This window comes from Pipistrellus kuhlii, unplaced genomic scaffold, assembly GCF_014108245.1.
Source record: "Pipistrellus kuhlii isolate mPipKuh1 unplaced genomic scaffold, mPipKuh1.p scaffold_m20_p_20, whole genome shotgun sequence".
Taxonomy (NCBI): Eukaryota; Metazoa; Chordata; class Mammalia; order Chiroptera; family Vespertilionidae; genus Pipistrellus; species Pipistrellus kuhlii.
Window position 1 is genome coordinate 5812029 of NW_023425516.1, and position 13514 is coordinate 5825542.

The window sequence follows — 13514 nt, forward strand, 5'->3', positions numbered from 1 at the left end:
GCTCACTCGGTGTGAGCTGCAAGGCCTTCTTTCTGTCTCTGGAACACGTCCCGTGTGCTCCTAACTCAGAGCTTTCCCACGTGACATCCCTCTATCGGGAACACTTTGCCCCGGGTCTTTGCAAGGCTCACGACGGTCTCTCTGTCAGAGCACCAATGTCTCAGTCATGACCCTGGTTTGTCTTTTTTGTTTTTTGTAGCAGTGTCTGAACCTTTTATTTCTGTAGTTTTCAAGTCTTACAGTTTGTCTGGCTTCCTCACTCCTGCATTAGAATGTAATCTTCCGGAAAACAAGGGCTTGATCTCTCTCCCCAGCAGGGCCAAGAGGCAGAGGCCCTGGAAGGACCAGGCCCGACTATGCACGCGCCTGAGCTCTCCTGTAAAACCCACTGTTGCTTGAAGGGAAGGGGTCAAGGGTGGGCAGATGAAAACAAACATGTTAAGTTCCAAGCCCAGCTCCTAGAATGGTGCCTGGTACTCAGGTGGCATCAGAAAGACATGTGAATGTTCCTTTTAGAAAAATCGCTACCTAGGGATAGGGTTTTTTTTAATTGATAATTTTGAGTGGGGGGGGGGGGGGGAGGGAGGAAAAAAGAGAGAGAGGAAAAGAGAGAGAAAGAGACAGGGGACCAGCCCTGCACTTTGCCCTGACTGGGACAGAACCTGCAACTTTTTGGTGTTTGGGATGAGGCTCCAACCAACTGAGCCACCTGGCCAGGGCAGTATTTCTTTAATCAAAAGAAAAAAAGAGAAATAGTCTATAAAATATGTTGAATAAGTATATTCAAGATTAAATAAAAGATAGAATAGAACTATGGATTGGCTAGATCCACCTGCTTCTTTGGCTCTGGGGAGCCGGAGGGGAGCAGCCATGGTGTGGCTTCTGTGGGATAGGCCTCCCAGTCAAGTCTCTCTGGAGTGAGGAAGGCAGTTTTTCTGCTCTCTCTGCCCTGGTCCCCCGTATACTGAGCGACCCCTTTGTTTAAGACTGAAGCCCAGAGTATGTGTCCTGGCAGGTGAGCGAGGTGTGTGTGAGTGAGGGCCACGGTCTTCCTTTTCACCCACTCTCTCTTCTTTCTGCCTTTTCTGTGCACCTGGCCCACCTCCCTAGACGGTCCTGCCTCCCAGGCTCAGCAGCTTCCAAACTCTCAGGTCCTGTGGCCCGACGAAGCTGTCTGCCTCCGGAAGAAGAAGAGACACTCCCGGCCGGACCCCTTTGCCCGCCTCTCAGACTTGTGCCATCGCCAGCTTCCGGAAGACCAGACGGCCATCCTCAACAGCGTGGACCATGACGACCCCGGCCATGCCACCCTGCTGTGACGACACCACTCTGAAGTGCTCCCGGAGTGAGAGGGCGGGCCGAGGGCCAGGGCGGGGTGAGCCGTGCTGGGTGCCCGGGCCTCGGACCCCCACCACCCACCCCGCCCCCAGTGTCCTGGCCGGTACTCCCGAGGGCTGCTCACACCTCTGTTCTGCTTCTGCCCCTTTATCTCCAGGCAGAGAGGTGTCTCCTCCGCACCCAGCCTGCTGGCCTCGTCTGTAGGACATGGGGCCTAGCAGACCCTCCGGTGGTGAGTGGAGATCAGCACGTGGACCAGGGACAGGGCGGGATGCCTGAGTCCGCCCACCACCCCCCTCTTCACGCCGTGGGTTTTTCTCACCTCTTCAAAGATCTTTGCGAGTGAGGAGGAAAGCGATGGCTCGTACTGCTCTCGGCTTCTGCTTCGGTTTTTTAAGTCCTCCCAAGCGCTGCATATATATATAGACATAGGTGCAAATCATAGGTTTGTAGTGTGTGGGCTTCTCTCTGTGTATATAGATGTACATTGAAGCAAAGTGCTGTTCCTTTCCATGGTCAGTGATCAAGGAGGAAGCTCGGCGAGCGGGACTGCAGAGAGCTGGGTGGGCGTCCTGACCTCCGTCTCAGGGATTTTCCTCCCTGAAACGGGGGTCACGCCTTCTCAGCCAAACCCACCATTGGACTCTCCACCTTCTCCCGTCCAGAGCAGAAATGGGGCTTGCCGTTGATTTCCAGCTGCCTGCTCTGGGGGTGCAGCCACGAGTCGCCCCAGAACGGAACACAAGCCTCAATCTCTTGGTTCCTGGGTGAAGAAAGGGTGGTAGGCAAAGGGCCGGGCTGGCATCTTCCTTCCACTGTTGGGCTCAGGAGTGGAAGCTTCTTAGCAGCAGGGTCGAGGAGCCTGCCTGCTGCACCAGCTCACGTGCTCACCCATCACCCTCTTCACGCCGCCCAGCCCCGGCCGGCGGGAGCCTGGGGTCCCAGGGGCCTCCGTTCCAGAGCCGTCTGCGCCGCACACCTCACCGCCGCTGCTCTATTCATAGCCCGCCTCCGGCTCGGCGCCCTCAGAGCGCTGATCCAGAGCCGCTGACTGGGTTCTTCCTTTCCTTTTGTGGGAGCTAATTTCCCAGATTGATTAATTGCCACGTGCAGGGAGCCCGCCGGCGGCTCCTCTCCCTGCACTCCATGTGCTGCCTGCAGACTCTTCTCTGCCGGGGGGGACCCCTCCACCCTGTGGGCCCCGCGTGGGCGGACCGGATCAGACAAAGCTAGGATGCCTGGGGGTTCTGGGAGTGCTCTGGACCCCTTCCCTCCCCCTGGTTCTGTTTAAGTGGAACTGGCTGAGGCATGGAATGAAAGTAGAAGGGGCGCTCTGCCCAAATCTTGTCCTAGTTCAACTGTTAGCACCAGACGCTTCTGTGAGGTCATCTTAAAACACCTAAAGATGCATCCATCTCCCCCCGCCCCTCTCCTCCTCTCTCCAGTCAGATGATGGCACTGCCCAGGCACAGGGCAGAGTCTGAGGGGGACGGGGCGTATCTGGTTTCTCTTCCCTCCTGTGCGGGAGCCGCCCTGCTGGCTGCCCGGATCCAGGTGGCCTTCAGGTTCCTTGAAGTCTCTCCTTCTTGGTGCTGCTGTCCTGCTGAGTTTGGGGACATCTACCTCTCCTCAGTCAGTTGCTCACACGTCGGCCAAGTCCAAGCACTGGAGGCGGCTGCCAGGGGCCCAGCCCCATGCCTGAGGCCGGCGGGGTCTCCGAGAGCAGGAGGCCGCTCCTGCAGGGCGCTTCCCTGCCAGGGCTGGGCGCTCCGCCACCCAGACCCAGTGCTTCCTTTCTCTCGTGGGGACCGGTTCCACCGCGGGTCTGCCATCCCAGGCGCAGCACAGTTGGTTTCTGAATGCAACGCACCGTGCAAGAGGCAGAAAGGGGCAGTGTCTGGCCCTTGTCTGTCAATAGCCTCATCGCCGGGGCTGGGCCCACGCCCTGGGGTGGACCCTGGGCCTTCTGGCTAATGTTACCCTTCTCTGGACATCCAATTCCACGTTCCCACCGGCCCTCGGCCCCAGCCAACGGGAGCCGGGGGTGGTGGCAGTCTTCCATCCGGGGCAGTTCTGCCTCTGCCACGAGCCCATCAGTGGTCACGGACACGTCTGCTGGGCACGGGGCCTCGCTCTGCATCCAGCGCCTCCACCTGTGCTCACGACCTGTCTCGGCTTCCACATCGATGTGGGATGTCAGGGATGTGAGTCTTCAGGATGAATTAGATCAGACTTTCTCAGCCTTGAGTTGGAATTCTGGGCCCTTATGGTTCCAAAAGGAGATGAGGGGGAAGCTTTGCCTTTTTGGGGGTGTCATATAGGATGGAGAGCCAAAGTAGGAGCTGAGGTGCAGCGGGCTATGGGGCTATGGCTGAGCTTTCCAGGGGGACCCCACCACCTTGAGTGTCACCAGCGCTGACCAAGGTGCTGAATCCTTTTTCCCTTCCTCTGGCCACGCCCTCACCTCCAGCACAGCATGCTCAAGATGGGAGCAGTGTGTGTGGCTGACCACTGGGCGGCAGCTGTTGCCAAGGGCAAGGGAAGGACACAGGCCACCCTCTCTGAGTGGCCACGGGTTCATTTCTCCTCCCAAGAGCGCTTCCTTCAGTGACAGTGTCTTTGAAGGCCAGGGGCCTTCCTAACCCCAGAAGCTGATTCCAGTACCTCCTGCAAGGACTGTGATGGGAAGTGCCGGCATGCAGCACCTATGTCCCCGGGATGGCACACATTCAGGTGCTGGGGTGGGGTGGGGGAGTGCCTGTGTGAGGTTGTGCACGATGGGGTGCAGCCATTTCTAAGGACCGCATGTCCTCTGTCCTCTGTCCCTGAACCATTGCAGTGAGCCCGGTTCAGCTTCCTAGGGCTTTCACGCTCCACCGTGTGGGAGAGCAAATGTCTTCCAACCTTCCCCGTTCGCGGTCCGGCAGCCTTGCCGGAAGGAGCTCGGACAAAGACCGATTCCCGGGTCTTGGCTTCGGCCCGCCCCTCCACTCTGCATCCTGACTGGACGCCTTGGTTGTGCCAGGCTCAGGAGGTTTCGTGGGCCAGGAACAGGGTCAGGTGCTTTGAGAAGGAGCTTGTCAAGCACTTGGGGACCTGCCGTCGCCACCGTGGTTTGGGGAAAGAAAATGGGCCAAAAGGAGAAGGGGAGTCCAGAAGAAGTGGGGTCCTGCCCAGCCTGCCCCCTGGAGCTCTCTGTGAGGGAGCCAGGGGGCATGTGAGGGGCTTTTTGAGCTCTACTTTCTCAGCAGGAAAGCTGCTTCATCCCCAGGGCTGGCAGGGTCCCTGTCCCCCTCCGAAGAGGCCTATGTCCCCCTCATCCTGTTCTTGGGCGGCGATGGTGGAACAGGGTGAGAAACCATGGACCTCCGTCATGCTCTCCGGGCTTGTTTTGGGTTTGGGACCTGAACGTTTGCGGGTGGAACTGATGTCAGCGGTCTTCCCGGGTCCTTTTCATTCAGCGGAAACTGGGTGGGATGAAGAGGTAGAATTCCCCGGGCAGGTTTTTATTTACTTATTTTCCCCTAGGTTGACAAAACAGTAGCTTCAGGGGAGAAACAGACTTCCGGAGCAGGGACACTGCCAGCCCAGGATTAGGATCCTGGGCCAGCCGGGGGCGTGGGTGACTGGAGCTGCTGCTTCCGGTTTTGTTAGAAAAAGCTTTGGGAGGCTCGGAGTGGGTGGGGGAGAATTGTACATGACGTACTTTTAGGGTCACGCAGGGAAACAGAAGAGAAGACGCTCTCGGTTAACCTGGGGCTTGCTTGCTTGCATGAGAGGAGCTTCGGCCTTCACAGGGGCTGCTGGGAGCAGAGGGAAGGAGCGGCTCCCTCTGGGAAGGGTGCAGGGTCTCCCCAACTTCTCGGTCTAGCCCTGCCGTCCTGTCTTCTCCAGAATAAAGGAAGGAGGCACTGCAGGCTGGAGGCCTGGAGCCCCCAGAGCTGCACTTGCTGCTTTGGGAGGAGGGCCCAGGAGAGATGCTAATGTCCAGGTCGAGAATGAATGCAATGACTGATGGAGTGGCTCTGCAGGAAGTGGAGTTAGAAAGCTGGGGCAGCGGGAGGAGGTCATGTTCTCGTGCCAGGTGTCTGTGAGGGTGGAAGGGGAGTGAAGAGGTGGGTCGGTCACGGAGTAGAAAGTGGGGATCCTGGGATAAGACAGTGGGACCAAAGCTGGGGGACATCAAGGCTACCCCTGCTTTTTTCCATGATAACTTAGCTGCCTCTAAGGGTACTGCGTACCAGTTGGAGGTCATCTCAGGAGAAGGAAGAGGAGTGATGCCCTGGGGTGAGAGGGTGTGGCAGTGAAGCTCACTTGGCGAGGGGGGGGGGGGGGGGTGGCGCAGATGTGGGAGAGTGATCTTGTTATTGCCCACAGACTGTGGGGCTGGGGTCTTGCCACCTAGGCCCAGATCGGGTCTTGGAAGAGGTCTAGCTTCTGAGCTGGGCTTCCTTGCTTCTAGAATTTGCCTCTAACACTAAGTGCTCAAAGCAAACAAGGCCACAGTGTTCTGATGTCTTTCAACTTGATCTATTTGTTATGTGGTGCTCAGGCCCCCGGAGAGGAGCTTTGTTTGAGACTCTCGGGGAGTCACAGCTCTGGCAGGTGGAAGCTTGTGAGCTCCGTGGGTTCCTTCTCATCCGCCAAAGTGGCAGGGGGCCTCCCCTCCTCTCCCAGGGCCTCAAACTGTTCCCGAGGCACCGTCGGTGGTGATGGAGATGAGGGGTCAGGGCTTGGCCTTTGCATGGACTGCCCTTCCTTTCTGAGGGGCGGAGACCACCTTCAGACCAGAGGCTTGCTACCTAGAGGTTGTTCCCCCCTTTCTCTTCCGTTGATAGGTTAAACCTCCCCACCCCCACCCCCCTTTCTGGTTGATGCAGGAGAGGAGAGATTTAGGCTAAGACCAGAGCAGATGCCTCTGTCCTCTTGGATGTCTCCAGCTCTGCCTCCTTGCAGATCAGGAGGCAGATTGACACATCTCTTCTTTAGAAGAATTCGGAGTGCCAACACTCAGAGCCCGGATTGGACTTCAACATCCCTGCAGTTCTTTATTGTCTGGTTAGGGGTGTCTGTCACGACCCCTCCCTCTGACTGGGAGCAAGTCCACACTGGTCCAGGATTTTATTCTGGGCCTCCCCGACTATGCTTTCCAAATATGTCTTTCAGGAGCAAATAACACATCCCCGCCCGCTGTTTTGTGTGCTGGGCGGCTGAGAGGGCAGAAGTGTTTTCATGACCTTATTTGAAGTTGATGGAATAATTCCTCACAGATGAGTCTGATCCAAAGGCCCCCAGAGAGGAGTCTTGTCTTGAGACTCCAAGGGTTTCTGGGTAGGATAAGGGAACAGAAAGAATGAGAGCAATGACTCTTCATAGCTGGCCATGCCTTGAGGAGGAAGAGTCCTGAGTATCTTGATTGCTAAATGCTTTGGTTAGAACCGCAACCAACAGTGGAAGTCACGTGGGTTTTCTCTCCCGTGTGGGTCTGTTGTAGTCGTTGGGGGTTTCTGAAGAGAACCGATGACACAGTTGTCAGCTTTGGAGCCCTGGCCGGGAGAGCTAGGGAGGAGGATTAGAGTAGAACATGTTTTCAGTCCCTGCCCCTGGTCTCTGGTTCTGCCTTTCCCATCCCAGGAGATGGTAACAGGCATGGCTGTCAGGGAAACACGCTCTCCCTGTCCCTGGTGCTGGGTTTCCTGGACTTATTTTAGGAGCCGGGGCAGGGTCTGCCCCTCCACACCCCATAAACACACCAATTAGGTTCCCTTTTTTTCCTCCCCCACTTATTTATGGCTCCAGGGATCTTGACCTTGTGCATGGTTTATGCTGGGGAGATGGTGGGGTGGGGAAGGGAGTCTGGGAGGGGAGAGAGATTGGGCTGGGGAGGGGGGAGTCACATTTTCAGCCTTAGAAATACCACAAGCATGCTTTTGGGCCATGTGTGGGGTGTTCACATACGTAAATGGAAGGGACAAATGCCAACTCTCCTCATATTGGTCATGAGGACGGAGGGCCTTTTTGCTTCCTCTAGGGGAGGGTATCTGAAACCTTGTTTCAAGTGGAGGCGAATGGACCTTCACGTGGTTACGTTGCAGTCCTTGGAAGGGAAATTGCCCATCATTCTATCAACGGCTCTTTATAAATTGCCTACGGCCATCAATCAAAGGTCAGTCATGAGTAGACCGTGTCCTGGCTGGGCCAGAGAAGGGACTGTCTCACCTGTCCCTCCGGCGTTCCCAGATTCTCAGTGTGAGCTTCAGCTCCCAGCCAGGTGTCTAGTCTGTGCTCCTTTCCTGGGCTCAGGAAGTAAGAGTATGTGTGTGAGAATGCGTGCACACGCAAGTGTGCATGTGTGTGCATGTATGTGTGTGGTGGTGTGTTTGTGGTGAGTGTATCTTGTGTGTGATGTATGTTTGTGTGTGGCGTGTGGGTATTTGTGGTGTGTGTTTGTGGTGTGCTGTGTGTGTATGTATGTGTGTGAAGAGATCTGTAGGGACACACTAGTTCACCTGAGGAGCCTTGGGCCTCTTTCTGGTTGACCTTTTCTCTAGTAGGCAACTTCTGTTCTGGTAGGAGGGTGCAGTTAGTACTATACCACCTTCAGTGTATTTTTTATGGAGATTGTATATAAAATATATAAATATATACATAGAATTTGTTCTATTTTAAGGAGACGGGGGGAGGGGACTTAGGTAAGGGTGGGTGGGTGCAATAGTCATGAGTGGGAGGCTTCAGGCACGGGAGACATCTGGGGCTGGGGAATGGGAGGGCAGGAGATGGAACTGGGCCAGAGGAGTGGGGCCTGGTGCCCTCAGCACACATATATACATAGAGAGGAAACCTATATACAGTCTATCTAGCTAGCTTATCTATATATCTATATATCTATATGAAGTCATAGTTCGCTTTATTTTTGTACCTGTGCTTAGAGATGTTTGGAGCAGGATACTAGCTCATGCCTTGGTGCCCCCTCCCCTCTTCCCCATCCTTCCCCATCCTTCCCCTCTGCCTTTTCCTTTAAGACGCTCTGTTCAGAGTTGCTTGGGTATTTCTGATGGAAATGTGTATATATGACAAATCTGAAAACAGCAACACAGTCCGCTTGCAGAAAGGACAAGTGAGCTGGAGGTTGTGGGAGTGACTGGATCAGATGGCCCCTTAACCCAGGACCCACAGGGTGCTTGTCACTGGGATGGGGACACAGTGGCCGGAAACCGTTGGCACAGGGACTTACTATGGTGAGCTTGGAGAGTCACCTTGGCCCCCATGATGCTGTGGGTTGGTACTCAGTTCCTCCGAAGGGATCCAGCTTAGGGGCTCGCAGTACCTGTCCTGACTCAGGTGCTCCTGGAGGGTGTGGTGGCAGGTGGGAGGCGACTCAAGATAGCTTTGCGAGGCTGACTGCATGGACTGTCTCGGAGAAGAATATCCTGCTTGTTCTCGCTTCAGTTTCTTGGAACCAGTGTGAATATGATAGCTAGTATAAATATACTATATATGCTTTCTCCCCCCCCCCCCCCCCCCCCCGCCCCGTTAGTACTTTATTTGGAAAATAAGATGGCATTGGAAATGGGATGATGGGTCAGTCCTGGGACACTCAGGGGAGGATGAGGAGTGAGAGAAGGATGTGGGGCATGACGGGGAGGAGGGAGCCAGGTGGAAGCTCCTTCTGGCACCTGGCCTGGGACTTAGGGAACTGAAAAGTGTACGGAAGAACTTGACTCAGAACTGGGGGTTCTGGGGAGCAGGAGCTCACTTGTATTAGACCAGGAAACGTTGTGTCCCCTGAAGGATGCCTCTCTGAGAATTCAAGACCTCGCATTTGCTGCGAGAGCCACATGCCTTGCAGCCATGGCAGTGGTCCCCTGGTGCTGGCTCTTTCTTCTGACTCGCCAGGACCTGAGGGCCATGTGTTTGGAGCTGGTGCAGGGCCAGGTAGTGCAGGCAGCTAAGAGAAACTTCTAGATTAGTCTCTCTACTCTCATTAGCTTATCAGCTAAAAGGCAATAGAACCCCTCTTCCCCAACCGACATGGCAGCTGCCCAAGAGCTCTTGTCTCGTGGAGTTTGGTCATTAGAAGACCCAGATGCCACAGCCACGGGACTCTTTTAACATTTTGGGGAATTATGGGAAGAGTAGGGTAGATAGGGTGGAACTTGAGTCTGACTCCTGACCCTTCTGCCTCCATAATATAGACCTTAAGGGTCACTGCCCTTCCCTCAGGCCCTGTCCTTGGGTCCCTGAATTACCTGCTCAGAACATCCCCAGTTCCCAAGGACACTGAAGGAGAAGTGAGCTTTGTTGGTGAGTACTGGAAGGGCTCCAGTTCTGGGCCCACTTGGCTGTGTGTCCTCAGAAGTGGTTGTTTCCCGCAGTCTTCTCTGGAGGCCAGAGGGACAGACAGCCACATGTTTGTTGTAAGAATTTGTAGGGAGATTGAGCAAGAGAATAAGTGACACATTCTGTGCCCCTTCCTGGCTTGCAGCCCCTCCCCCCACACAAAGGAGTCTTCCAGTTCCTGTTCTCAAGCCATCCTCCCGTGTTGCTCTACACACCCTGTCCCACATCTGGTGCACATGCAACTAGTAGAATAAATTACTTCAGCACGACAGGCCCCTCCGAGGGTTAGTCCCTCCACTAGGTCTGTTGTTCTAAACTCAACTCCTGTCCACATTAAGTCCAAGGCTCAATCCGTAGACACTTCAGTGGCCACCAGGTGTATGAGATCAGGAGTCATTGACCTGCACACATCCCATCCCATACAACAGCCTCCAGTTGGCTTCTTCAGTTATGCAAGCAAAAGTGAAGACAAGAGACATAGCCCCTACCTTGATATTCTGGAGCTCGGAGGGGATGTAATTCTTAACCTCTGCCTTTTCCATACTCCTGGCCACACCCAGTCAGGATGATGGAAAGGTAGACTTCGGAGAGGAAAGATATATTGCCCAGCAAAGATATATAGTTTCTCTGAAGAGCCAGTCTTTCCTAAAGGCATAAATGGATTGAGATCTGATAGGATCTGGAGTCAACAAAACTTCCTGTCTTTGAACCTCCAAGTTAATAGGTTGGTGGAACGGGTGCTCTGATTACACCTTTGAGCCCCACAGCCTCTTCCAGGAACATGAGCTGATCCATGTGCCCGCGCTGTATTCCCTGGCTCCCATGTAGTGGCATTGTTTCAATTTGGCAACCTCTGTCTGCTGTATGGGACAGAGGTTGCAAGCTCCACCCTACCTACCCTTCTCTTTCCACTGGGAATTGCTCACCCAAGGATCAGGGTGGGCCCCATCCTTCTCTCCTTTACATCTACCAGTAGCTTGGGGAAAAGGGGTGTGTTCATTGCTCTTTGGCTTTTTGCTGGGTCGCTCCACTTCTGTTTGCTGGCGTTATTAGGTTGAGCCACCGTGGACAAGATAATAGGACAAAGGGGAAGAGGAGGTCTACACAGCACACTTGGCCATGAGACTTGGCCATGACATTTGGGTGTGGGGTGTCTCCTGTGTACAGTGCCCAGGGCCCGGGAGAGGGGGTCTCTTCTGTAATGATCTCCATTGCTGGAACATTAGGCTGAAGTGTTACCTTAGTAGAGAATAGCAGTTTAAAGCTCCATTTACCAAGTCGTAGACATCAATCTCAAAAAAATCTTAACGTCTCATGGGATTTCATTTCCGAACTACCATCTGTGGTGGGGCCGGGGATGGAGGGCACAGACGGGCTGTGCTTCCTCCAGGTGCTCCTTCTCCATAGCCACCGACTGGAAGGGACCACATCCTGTTTCCTGCCAGTGACGTCCGGTTCCTTTTATCTTCAACTTTTCCTCTTGTCCCAGGAGAAATGTATCATCCTGGACGGAATTCTTCCATTGCACAGCTGGAGGCAATTTTGTCGGCATTGCACTCGCCCGTTTCACCCTGTGCTCTGTGGACACGCCGAGGGGGGTGACCAGGCAGTGTGGGTGGTGGGGAGGGGCTTCTGAGGCTGCCTCCTCGAGACCTCTTAAAGAGTCCATACCTCTAGATGCCTCTTGCATTCCTTCTTCTTTTCTAATGAGTCTGGATACGACTTAATCAGTTTCGTCTCGGGAGTTCTTGCTCTCATTTCGGACTCTCTTATTTCCTCCTTCAACTTCCTTTGGGGGTCAGCCCCCATCCATGCCAGGTCTCCGGAAGACCCCTCAGACTCGTTTCCATTCCTTGAATGTCGAGTATTACAACATCACCGCGCTAGGGTGCTTTATGGTGCTGTTCCTGAAGAGGCCAGCTGGACTGAACCTCCTCTGCTCCACTGGTTCCTTAAACTTCGCTGTGTTTTTTTTATTTTTTATTTGATCCCCTCCCCCCATTTCCCCCGGGGTTTGGGGAGGGAGGTGGGGTGGGGCTGCTTTTGTGTTTTCTCTTTTCTGTATGTATGGACCGGTTAAAGTCGGTGATCATGGGCAGCTGACTTCATGGTATCGGTTGGCTGACTTTGGTTAACGATGAAAGACAAACCAACAGATTGTACAGCTGCACACGGAAACACCTTTCAGTGTGAACTTGAATGGCAACTCGAGGCTTACTATTTGAACTTCAGGTATGTAACTGAAAAGTAAATAAAAGACACTATTTTTTCAGTAAGCTTTTTTTTCTTCTACGAGACAACTTAGAAATCAAACTCTTAAGAACATTCAATCGGTGCTGTACCAAAGCCTTATGTGAACATGTTCTACACTCTGTATAACCTGTCTCTGGTGAGCTCCCTGCTCTGTCACCACCTTCTCCAAAGCCTGGGAATGCCAGCGAGTGCCAAGCCTGGGGCTGGGTCTTGGGGACCTGTGGCCAAGGGGACCCTTTGGAGCAGAGGATGATGGTGAAGGTGGGACCATTCTGCTTCCCGAGTAGACTCTGAAAGGAAACCAGGCATTTGTGTTTGTGTGTGTGCATGTGCGAAGGCTGGCATGTGTGTGAGTGTGTGTGTGTGTGTGTGTGTGTGTGTACACACGTGTGTGCGGTGCATACAGGTGCGCATGCCAAAGTGAATGCTCTCCCCAGGGGCCTGAGAGGGAGGCCCAGGTTCACTCTGGGAGTGGGGTGGTCATGGCAATGGCCTGTGTCTTATCTACACCCCTCTCCTTGCTGTCAGGAAATGGAGGTGTGTATACGGAAAAGCTACACTCTCCACTAGGTGCTTTTTCCTCAAAGTCTATAAACCCTAAGCATTTACAAAGGGCCTGTCCAGGAGGCAGGCTCCTCCAGCCACCAAGTCACAGACTGTCAGGACAGGCGGAACCCTCTCCTCCGCTCTTGCTGGCTTTCTTGGGACAGGGGGTACCTCCTTCCGTAGCCCCTGACCTCTCAACCTGGGTCTGGGCCCCCGCCCCTCTAGGTGGGCTCTGATGGGTGGTCCTCCCCCTCTTCCTGATCAACAAAGAAGACCCGACTGCAGAGGACCCCTGAGCTACGCCTGCTCTGAGGCCCTAAACAATATTGCCTTCCCTGGCTATGAAGGACAGTGAGTCCTTTGACCTTAGACTCTCGCCAGTTAAAAGCTGAGCGACGCCTCTAACTCACTTAGGGAGAGGGTGAGTCTTCGGCTGCTTGGCTCAGGCTGTTGTGGCTCCAATTGCCGTGACTCGGGTCGCCTGGCTCGGGCAGCCATGCCAGGCTCCACTCGCTGGTATTTTCAGGCTTGCCGGCTACTAACCAACTCATTGCCAGTAACACTGCATGTTCATATAGCAAGTTAAATAGAAAACAAACACATACATGAGCAAACAAAAAAGAAAAGTAAAAAGAGGCGCATCGCATGAGCAGATGTGTAAGCCCCTGAAGGTGTGCTTGGAAAGTGTTGCCAGTTAAACGGATTACAAGAAAAAGTTTAGTATTTAACTGCTTCTCATGTAACATTAGTCTGCTGCAGAAATGTTTTGTATTTTGCTATAAATAAACATTTGCAAAAAAAAAAAAAAGTGTATTTCCAATGTTTATTTGTTCCCAAGAGGATCTACTGGTGTTGGTTAATGTCACCTCTGGCCTAGGTCTCCCTAATGAACCCATTTTGAAGTCACAGTCTAACATGATTCTGGAAGGAGTTAAGGAATGCCTCCTCGTTCACTAAGCAGATGTGTACCGAGGGCACTAGGATGTGTTAGTCCGCTGTCCCAGTCACTTGGGACCCAACAGGGAACAAAATAATCC

At 53.9% G+C, this 13514-nt stretch overlaps 1 protein-coding gene across 4 annotated transcripts in view; it reads left to right on the top strand.

The window, feature by feature from the left end:
- IGSF9B (immunoglobulin superfamily member 9B) overlaps positions 1-13064 on the top strand; it is a 57491-nt gene extending 44427 nt beyond the window's left edge. For 2 of the 4 annotated variants that reach the window (XR_006742338.1, XR_006742339.1), the window contains one exon: positions 1111-1127. Coding sequence is in view for 2 of the 4 variants with exons in the window: in XM_036449381.2 (XP_036305274.1) it covers positions 1111-1319 (209 nt within the window). In the remaining 2 variants the exon portion in view is untranslated. Of the gene's footprint in view, positions 1-1110 lie in introns of all 4 variants that reach the window. The other 2 variants (XM_036449381.2, XM_036449382.2) reach the window with 1 other exon arrangement.
- The last annotated feature ends 450 nt before the right edge of the window (positions 13065-13514 follow it).